This window comes from Scomber japonicus, chromosome 2, assembly GCF_027409825.1.
Source record: "Scomber japonicus isolate fScoJap1 chromosome 2, fScoJap1.pri, whole genome shotgun sequence".
Lineage (NCBI taxonomy): Eukaryota > Metazoa > Chordata > Actinopteri > Scombriformes > Scombridae > Scomber > Scomber japonicus.
In genome coordinates this window covers 2,141,111-2,151,790 of record NC_070579.1, presented here as the reverse complement: position 1 = coordinate 2,151,790, position 10,680 = coordinate 2,141,111, and the positions used below count along the sequence as shown (strand labels likewise).

General features: G+C 41.6%; 1 protein-coding gene across 1 annotated transcript; it reads left to right on the top strand.

Annotated features, from left to right (window-relative positions):
- The first annotated feature begins 1,083 nt into the window (after positions 1-1,083).
- Positions 1,084-10,187, top strand: gtpbp2b (GTP binding protein 2b). The gene is made up of 12 exons (XM_053337239.1): positions 1,084-1,290; positions 3,359-3,385; positions 3,663-3,847; positions 4,218-4,329; positions 5,318-5,515; positions 5,682-5,856; positions 6,661-6,880; positions 7,531-7,666; positions 7,900-7,958; positions 8,845-9,016; positions 9,088-9,252; positions 9,986-10,187. Exons 1-12 carry the CDS (start codon positions 1,084-1,086, stop codon positions 10,184-10,186), a joined length of 1,857 nt encoding a protein of 618 aa, XP_053193214.1. The 3' UTR covers position 10,187.
- The last annotated feature ends 493 nt before the right edge of the window (positions 10,188-10,680 follow it).

Below are 10,680 nucleotides of genomic sequence, written 5' to 3'. Positions count from 1 at the left end.
CATCAGAGCTGATTAACTGTGTTTGATATGATCAAATGAGATGGGAACAGAGTCTTGAGTCATTGTGTGCACTCAATGGTAGTCTTCTATAGCTCAGGGACAAATAAGGATTGACTTATTGAGGATTTTGTTGGTTTTATATCATTTGAAATTACATTTGCACCATTTTTTACCAAAAGTAAGACTGAATGCTCCTGAAAATGTCAAATGGTGTAACCACAAAAGACTGACAAATATTAAATATTTTATCACCTATAGTGTATTTAAGTGGACTTATACTAATAATGACTTCATTTAAAACATGTAAATGTTTCCTGATCTCCATGGTAACCAGATGAAATGTAATATTTAGAACAATAGTATTCCATTAGCTTTATTTAATATAAAAGTTATAATGTAAGATCATGCCACACTAGTTGATATGGTGTTAGGAAGGAAGGAAGGAAGGAAGGAAGGAAGGATGTAAGATCATGCCAAACTAGTTGATATGGTGTTAGGTAGGAAGGAAGGAAGGAAGGAAGGAAGGAAGGAAGGAAGGTGTTTTATTGACTATTTACTGTTTTTAAGCTAGTTGAATTATTTGGCACAAAGTTTGTATGGTTACACCACTTAGACATTTTTGCCATAGTCCTCTAATATATTCTCTCAAAATGGATTAAAAGCAGAAATTTGATGCTGGGTCCACAAAAAAAAGAATATATACAAGTTATTCATACGTGTATTTTCACATTTTAACCCTTTAAATTTAAACTAAACCTCATGGACACAAAACAAAAAATCTCATTGACCCTTTTATACATTTTCCAAACAGGAACTTGTCGTGCTTTTATTCTGAAACCTGTATTCTCTTTCCTGTTTAACGAAGCTGCAGGTGACATTATTTTGAAGTCCTTAGCCGGAAACTGAATGTGTTTATACTGTGAGGTGGAGGATGATGCTGAGGACAGAGCATCCTCCGCTGCAGGATTCCTCTGCAGGCCGCTAGAAAAGCACCAGTGTCGTTATTACCCCGTTATATTATTTATTATATTAACGTGAGCTGCAGGTCGGTGCCGGTAACCTCTCTGGCTTCATTCTCCCGTGATGGTGGATTTACATGACGGTGCAGCTGCAGCAGTGTCCGGCCACAGCAGCAGACACGGCGGACAGCAGGGCTCCGGTTCCTCCGGTAACAACGGGAAGAAAACGGCCAAAAAGTCGAGAACGAGAAGAGGGAAACGAGGCAGGAGGAGAAGAAGTAAAAAGAACAACAGGAACAATAAAACACCGCCACCGTATTTACCACCGGAGGTAGCTACCGGGCTTTATCCGGGGATTAAATATCAGTAACCTGGATGTAACTCCAGTTCTATGAGCTCCGCGTTGAAACGAGCTCTGTGATTGGTTTATCCGCGGAGTCCTCGGCGGGTAAACCAATCACAGAGCTCGTTACAACCCGGAGCTCATGCCCCCACTCAGCTAAACGTTACTCTGTCGCAGTTTTCTTCACAACAAACAATAAAACACCAAAAACATCGCGTAATAAACACTGTTAATGCGACTCTGACTCCATATTGGACCCTAATAAGTGTCTATATCCTCTGTGATGAGGAGAAAACGTCCAAGAAATCTGCCAATAAACAAACATATCAACAAACTCACCTGGGTAGTAAAGGTACAAACACAACAAAAAGTGACTCAGTGTATAGAATATTATAAAAATGAATATATTAAAATACAATAGTCAAGTCATAAGTAGCTTTAAAAGCAGCATCAGGTTTGTTAAAATGTACATTTAGTATTTTTGTTGGTTTTCTAGATAAATTCTGACTGAACTCCGCAGCAAGACATCATGGAGGTTACACCCAGTTCAATATAATCAATATATTAATTAGCTTTATTTAATATAAAAGTTATAATGTAAGATCATGCCAAACTAGTTGATATGGTGTTAGGTAGGAAGGAAGGAAGGCAGGAAGGAAGGAAGGAAGGGAGTTGGTTTTCTAGATAAATTGAGACTGAACTCCGCAGCAAGACATCATGGAGGTTACGCCCAGTTCAATATAATCAATATATTAAAAAAAGATCAATAAGAGAGATTTGAAATGACATTTGCACCATTTTTTTTAACCAAAAGTAAGACTGAATGCTCCTGAAAATGTCAAATGGTGTAACCACAAAAGAATGATAAATATTACCAAATTGAGGCTCAAATACAAAACGATACAGAAACAATAGGGTCCTTGCCTTTCAGGTCAGTCCTTAAATATTTTAATCGTGTATTTAAGATAAGATAAACTTTATTGTCCTTTACAAGGAATTTGTCTTGGGCCTAAGTGTTGATGCAGCTGCATATCGCACCATTACATTGAATACACACAACACATTCACACACATACACATACACATACTAATAATGACTTCATATTTCCTGATCTCCATGATTCACCACATTAAATGTAATATTTAGAACAATTGTATTCCATTAGCTTTATTTAATATAGTAGCATTCGTCCCTATAAACACACATTCAGAAAGAGTAATTAATAGTAAGGCTTTGAATTAATTAAGTTACTCTAATTAAGGCCGAACCAATACTAGAGTTTTGGGGCCAATGCCAATACTGATATTCCGATATCAATATAACAGCTGATAATCTCATACATACAGAACATATTCATAAATGTGCTTTTTTTCTAAGTGTGGTTACCAAACACTTGTGTAATGATATCTTACAGTTTAAGAATAAACTTTATTTTCATAAGTGCTCTAAACATCAATGGGGATTTAATATATTAAACTTGAATTAGGAAACGGGATTAAATATACATAAAATGCTGCTTAGATATCTTTAAAAAAATAAATATCGGCATGTATTGGACGGCATTAACAGTGATACCAGTATATCTGTGATAGGCCAGTATTGGTTGATCAATATATTGGTCGAGCTCTAATTCTAATTGTCTTTCACTAACACTTGTTTTTGCCACTGACTAAGTAATAAATCTGTGATAAGAGCAGATGTATAAACTGATATTCTGTTGAAATGTGTTTATATCAAAGAAGTCTTGAAATATGATGATACCATTTAATGTTAGAAATGCATGTTGCTCATCATTCTCACCTGCATATGAAATTTTAAAGGAACAGACTTTGCTGTTTGTAAAAAAACTTAATGATCAATTTCAACTTTCTGCATTCTGAAACGAAGCTTTTTTATTTTACTTTTTTTTACTTCCATGGATACAGGAAGTGCAGACATGCTGATATCAGTCAAATATCACATTAAACATTATCATCACACTTCATCATAAAATCCAACCATCAGTGTTAAACTGTGGTTAAATGTGTCCTCACCTGTCTCTCTGTCTGTTTCCAGGCTGAAGAAGGAAACATCGAATATAAGGTAATTAACTCTTCATTACCATCAGACAGTTCTGATAATTGATTAATCATTTACTGTTTGGTAATAATTTATAACTGCAGGATTGATTAATTTCTTGATTAATCAATTATTGACGTCAGAAAAGGGTGAAAAATGCCCAAAAATGCCCAAAAATGCAAACTGAACTGTCTTGTTAACCTTCCTGTTGTCCTCCCGGGTCAAATTGACCCGTCTGTTTTGACTGTTCCTTCCTTCCTTCCTTCCTTCCTTCCTTTCTTCCTCCCTTCCTTCTTTCCAGCTGAAGCTGGTCAACCCCACTCAGTACCGCTTCGAGCATCTGGCCACGCAGCTGAAGTGGCGTCTGCAGGAGGGCCGCGGCGAGGCCGTCTACCAGATCGGAGTGGAAGACAACGGCCTGCTGGTGGGGCTGACCGAGGCCGACATGAGGGCCTCGCTCAAAACCTTAAAGAGGATGGCAGAGAAGTAGGTCGCCTCCGTCTGATGAGGGTTAAACTGTGTTTCTGAGTCTTAAATGTGTCGGAGGTTTGTAGCATCATGAAGATTTATATAATTTTAGTGCAAATATTGATCAGTGTTTCCCAAAGTCCAGGCTGACGTCCTCAAATATCTCATTTTGTCCTCAACACAAAGATATTCAGTTTAATGTCATAAAGAAACCATAAAATATTCACATTTAAGAAGCTGAATCAGAGAAATTTGGACATTTTCTTCTTGAATAATGACTCAAAATGATCAATTGGTAAGACCATTGAAAATAGTTGGCGATAAACGTAGTAGTTTGGTTGGTTTATATCAGCTGTGATCAGTCTGATGAGGTTCTTTGTGTCTGCAGGGTCGGTGCCGACATCACGCTCCTCAGAGAGAGGGAGGTGGACTACGACTCGGACAGAAACACCAGAAAAATCGCAGAAGTCCTTGTTCGAAAAGTTCCAGATGATCAGCAGGTGAGATCTTCTGGTTCTGGTTCTTCCTGCTTCTGTCTGAAGGAAGGACGCAAAAAATCACAAAGCACAAAAATACTGAGGGAAATCCTGCAGGGAGTGGCCTTTATTTGAAACAGGCTTATTATAGTAGAGACAGGCCTTTATTTGGAAATCTTATATCATAGGCAGGCCTTTGTTTGAAACAGTCTTATTATAGTAGAGACAGGCCTTTATTTGAAAGTCTTATATCAGAAACAGGCCTTTATTTGAAAGTCTTATATCAGAGACAGGCCTTTATTTGAAACAGTCTTATAGTAGAGACAGGCCTTTATTTGAAACAGTCTTAATATATTAGAGACAGGCCTTTATTTGAAACAGTCTTATAGTAGAGACAGGCCTTTATTTGAAACAGTCTTATTATAGTAGAGACAGGCCTTTATTTGAAAGTCTTATAGTACAGGCAGGCCATTATTTGAAAGTCTTATATCAGAGACAGGCCTTTATTTCAAAGTCTTATATCAGAGACAGGCCTTTATTTGAAAGTCTTTTAGTAGAGACAGGCCTTTATTTGAAACAGGGTTATTATAGTAGAGACAGGCCTTTATTTGAAACAGTGTTATTATATCAGAGGGCAGGCTTTTATTTTAAAGTCTTATATCAGAGGCAGGCCTTTATTTGGAACAGGCTTATTATAGTAGAGACAGGCCTTTATTTGAAAGTCTTGTATCATAGGCAGGCCTTTATTTGAAAGTCTTATATCAGAGACAGGCCTTTATTTGAAAGTCTTATATCAGAGACAGGCTTTTATTTGAAAGTCTTATATTAGATACAGGCCTTTATTTCTCATTTTTCACCAGTATTTGTGTCTGATTTTGGTTCCCTGTTTGCTTTTACTGTATCATTAAATTCTATCATTAAGTGTGTGGCACCTTATTTTTTTCCATACTTGAAATCTGAACAATGACAACATGTTCTGCCTCCTCTGTTCGGCTCTTTCGGGCCGGCTCAGTTCCTGGACCTGCGCGTGGCGGTGCTGGGGAACGTGGACTCGGGGAAGTCAACCCTGCTAGGTGTCCTGACGCAGGGCGAGCTGGACAACGGCCGAGGACGAGCACGCCTCAACCTCTTCAGACACCTGCACGAGATCCAGACCGGACGCACATCCAGCATCAGCTTTGAGATCCTGGGCTTCAACAGCAAAGGAGAGGTGAGCTAAAAAAAAACCCACTACCTGCTCAGCACCAAACAAACAGACACACTTAGCTCTAGACTAGCTGCTGAACATAGTGGAGTATTTAGCAGCTAAGGAGAGTGAATATTGGACTTAAATTCAGCAGGTGAACAGAAACACGACTCCACTCTTCTCTCTGCAGGTCGTGAACTACAGCGAGTCTCGGACAGCCGAGGAGATCTGCGAGAGCTCCTCTAAGATGATCACATTCATCGACCTGGCCGGACACCACAAGTACCTGAAGACGACCATCTTCGGCCTCACCAGCTATTGCCCTGACTTCGCCATGCTGGTGGTGAGCGCCAACACTGGCATCGGTGAGCTGACCCAGACACACAAAACACGTAACTGTATATTTATATATCGTGTATGTAGCTGCTCTGGCTGCTGATCGAGGTGTGATGTTTTTATCTGAAATGAATATGAGAGTAATTTTAATAGTGAAAATGCCCATAACATAGATAGATACATAGATAGATGGATGAATGGATGGATAGGTAGGTAGATAGATAGATAGATAGATAGATAGATAGATAGACAGGTAGATAGATAGATAGATAGATAGATAGATAGATAGATAGATAGATAGACCACTGAGTTGACACACTAGCCCCTTAAACAAAGGCAAAAAATGCAAAAACGATCCTCAAAAAAATAAAAATAGCTTGTCTGCTGAACTGACTTTACTGAAAATATTACATATTAACAAGAATATAACTAATAACTCTCACATTCACTCTTTATAACTACTAATAATAAAAACACAGGAAATTAGAAAGTGTTCTGACTCAGAGTATCAAACAGAGTCTGAAGCTTCTGGTTTGAAGGTTTCTGGTTTTAATGTTAGTACTTTAGAAGCAGTACCTCACAGTCACCAGCAGAGGGCAGCAGTGATCCGTGCTGAGAGTCAAACAGAGCCGGTGTGTCTCCACAGTGTTTCCAGAGTGTTTGGATTAAAGGAAATACGATTTTAGAATAAGAATCTGATGATAAGCAATAAAAATCTGTATGTTGTTTTTTTAATGACACAAAAATAGATAACAAATAAAATATTGTTTTCTGCTGGTATCTGTCAGCTGTTTTCTAGGTATTTGAGTATTTTTCTCTCCTCCTCCGTCCAGCCGGTACGACGCGGGAGCACCTGGGCCTGGCCATGGCGCTGAAAGTTCCCATCTTCATCGTGGTCAGTAAAGTGGACCTGTGCTCTCGCGGCACCGTGGAGCGAACCGTGCGCCAGCTGGAGAGACTCCTGAAGCAGCCGGGCTGCAACAAGGTCCCCATGCTGGTGTCAAGCCCCGACGACGCTGTGACCGCAGCTCAGCAGTTCACTCAGTCTGCATGGTGAGTACTAGTACTACTGTTAGTACTGCAAATACTACTGCAAATACTACTGTTAGTACTGCAAATACTACTGTTAATAGGCTACTGCAGTTCACTCAGTCTGCATGGTGAGTACTAGTACTGCAAATACTACTGCAAATACTACTGTTAATACTACTGCAAATACTACTGTTAATACTACTGCAAATACTACTGTTAATACTACTGCAAATACTACTGTTAATACTACTGCAAATACTACTGTTAGTACTGCAAATACTACTGCAAATACTACTGTTAGTACTGCAAATACTACTGCAAATACTACTGTTAGTACTGCAGTACACACAGTCTGCATGGTGAGTACAAGTACTGCAAATACTACTGTTAATACTGCAGTATACACAGTCTGCATGGTGAGTACAAGTACTGCAAATACTACTGTTAATACTGCAAATACAACTGCAAATACTACAAATACTACTGTTAATACTACTGTTAATACTACTCTTAGTACTGCAAATACTACTGCAAATACTACTGTTAATACTGCAGTACACACAGCATGGTGAGTACAAGTACTGCAAATACTGGTGTTAATGCGTGTGTGTGTGTGTGTGTGTGTGTGTGTGTGTGTGTGTGTTTACCTGTGTGTGTGTGTGTGTGTGCAGCATCACGCCCATCTTCACCCTGTCCAGTGTGTCTGGAGAGAGTTTGGACCTGCTGAAGGTTTTCCTGAACATCCTTCCTCCACTGAGCAACAGCAAGGAGCAAGAAGAGCTGATGCAGCAGCTCACTGAGTTCCAGGTACACACACACACACACACACTCACACACACACACACACACACACACACACACACATACACACACTCACACACGCACATGCACACCTACACCCTTGACCCCTGACAATGGAACTATAACTGATAGTGTTTTCTCTACTGTACGTACGTGTTTGTGTGTGTGTGTGTGTGTGTGTGTGTGCGTGCGTGTGCGTGTGTCTGTGTGTGTGTGTGTGTGTGTGTGTGTGTGTGCAGGTGGATGAGATCTACTCGGTCCCTGACGTTGGGACTGTGGTGGGAGGAACTCTGTACAGGTGAGAGCAGCAGCATTAAAAGCTTATCTAGTTTTATTTATTATTAGGGCTGTCAAACGATTAATTATTTTTAATCGCGATTAATCACAGTTTCCATAGTTAATCACGATTAATGTCGTTTTGAATGTCATGTTTAAAATCCTGTTATTTTCCATTTGAAGGCAGTTTTAAGCCCATAATGTAAAGCATTTCTTACCAGAGTATCTTAACTGGGAATCAATCACGGCTCTGCTGCGACTCCCACACTCCAAAATGGTCCTTTGGTGGAGCTGAGGCTGGCTTGGCTGCACCTGGGTGTTTAGCGTGGAGGTGCTAACTCAAACTCCACGTACTCCGGTGGTAGTTAAACTCCGTTTGACACAGGTTGCATTTTACTTTTGACTTGTCAACTGAAGCGTCTGGAAGTGTTTTAAAGTTAAACAAGCCGTTCAAAAGTCCAGTAGCTCTCTTACTTTCCATCAGCGCGGTAGGTTTACTGCAGGAGGCCACTTCAAAGCATAGCGCTACAGCTAGAGGAGCCGTCTACGGGGGATTAACGCGTTAACGCTGACAGCCCTATTAGATTATAGTGCATTAGATTAGATATAATAATGTATTGTATTATATGACAGTGTATTAGTGTATGTTATATTATATATTATAATCTCTTAGAGCCCATTAGACTATTGTGTATTATATTATATTATATAAGGAATTTTGCAGTACAGGAAACTGTGTGTGTGTGTGTGTGTGTGTGTGTGTGTGTGTGTGTGTGTGTGTGTGTGTGTTCATACAGTCAGTGATGTCCTGTGTGTGTGTGTGTGTGTGTGTGTGTGTGTGTGTGTGTGTGTGTGTGTGTGTGTGTGTTCATACAGTCAGTGACGTCCTGTGTGTGTGTGTGTTTCAGCGGTGTGTGTCGTGAGGGCGAGCGTCTGGTGGTCGGTCCCACAGACGAAGGTCGTTTCCTGCGTCTGAAGGTCGGCAGCATCCAGAGGAACCGCTCGGCCTGCAGAGTGCTGCGAGCCGGTCAGGCCGCCACGCTGGCTCTGGGGAGCTTCGACCGCTCGCTGCTCCGAAAGGTCAGAGGTCACGCACGCTGTAGAGCTGCAGAGGTGTGGAGCGGTGTCACTGAACGCAGCTTGTGTTGCAGGGGATGGTGATGGTGAGTCCCAAGATGAATCCCACCATCTGCTGTGAGTTTGAAGCCGCCATCGTCCTTCTCTTCCACGCCAAGACCTTCCGCCGGGGGTCACAGGTCACCGTCCACGTCGGCAACGTCCGGCAGACGGCCACCGTGGAGTGCCTTCACGGGAAGGTCAGTGTCCTACCCTAAAACCCTAAAACCCGAACCCTAACCTTCCAGGTGGTCGTATTGTTTTTATTTATATGCACAATAATAGGAAAGCATAGTGTTGGTAAGATGATGATGAAATGACATTGCACCATTTTTTACCAAAAGTAAGACTGAATGCTCCTGACAATGTCAAATGGTGTAACCACAAAAGAATGATAGATATTACATATTTGATCACCTACAGTGTATTTAAGTGGACCTATACTGATATTGATCCTTCCTTCCTTCCTTCCTTCCTCTCTTCCTTTATTCCTTCCTTCCTTCTTCCCTCCCTTCCTTCCTTCATCCCTCCCTTACTTCCTTCCTTCCTCCCTCCCTTCCTTCCTCCTGTCCTTCCTTTATTCCTTCCTTCCTTCCTTTATTCTTTCCTTCCATCCTTCCTTCCTTTATTCCTTCCTTCCTTCCTCCCTTCCTTCCTCCCTTCCTTCCTTCCAAAGTTTTTATGGTTACACCACTTAGACATTTTTGCCACAATCCTCTAATATATTCTCTCTAAATGGATTAAAAGCAGAAATTTGATGCTGGGTCCACAAAAAAAGAATGTGTGAAGTTATTCATACGTTTATTTTCACATTTTAACCCTTTAAATTTAAACTAAACCACATGGACACAAACAAACCTCACTGACCCATGTATATATGTGACCTCATCATGTGACCTCATCATGTGACCCCCCCCCCCCCCCCCGCTGCAGGACGAGCTGCGGACAGGTGAGCGAGCCGTCGTTCGTTTCCGCTTCATCAAACATCCCGAGTACCTTCGACTCGGCGCCAAGCTGCTGTTCAGAGAAGGCGTCACCAAGGGGATCGGCCACGTCACCCGCCTGCTGCCCTCCTCCCAGAACCACGACCAGAACCAGAACCACCACCACGACCAGAACCTGCAGGAGCACTAAGGAACCATGCTTCCTTTCCTTTCCTTAACCTTCCTTCCTTTCCTTTCCTTCGTCGTCCATCATGAGGAGCGACAGATGTTAAACTTTGAGCGGTCGGACGTCATCGATGCATCTCATGATCGGGTTATCTCTCCCGCCACATGTCGGCGTTAATCCTCCTGGATCCTGTTCATGGATCTTATAGCCCTGTCCTCGTCTGCTCCTCGCTCTGATGTCAGAGTATAAACTCTCGTGGAGATGAATCCTCCTCCTCCGTCGTCTTCGTCAATCCTTCGCCCGCCACACGTTGCTGTTTCCAGTTAACCCTCCTGTTGTCCTCGAGTCAAGGAAGGAAGGGAGAAGGAAGGGAGGAAGGAAAGGAGGGAGGAAGAATGAAGGAAGGACAGGAGGAAGGAAGGAAGGAAAGGAGGGGGGAAGGAAATGAGGGAGGAAGGACAGGGGAAGGAAGGAAGGAAGGTAGGACGGAGGGAGGAAAGGAGGAAGGGAAGCAAAAG

Coding starts and splice junctions, on each gene's coding strand:
- gtpbp2b (XM_053337239.1), top strand. CDS start 1,084: ATGGTGGATTTACATGACGGTGCAGCTGCAGCAGTGTCCGGCCACAGC. Junction 4,330..5,317: donor AAGTTCCAGATGATCAGCAG/GTGAGATCTTCT, acceptor GGGCCGGCTCAG/TTCCTGGACCTGCGCGTGGC. Junction 6,881..7,530: donor CAGTTCACTCAGTCTGCATG/GTGAGTACTAGT, acceptor GTGTGTGTGCAG/CATCACGCCCATCTTCACCC.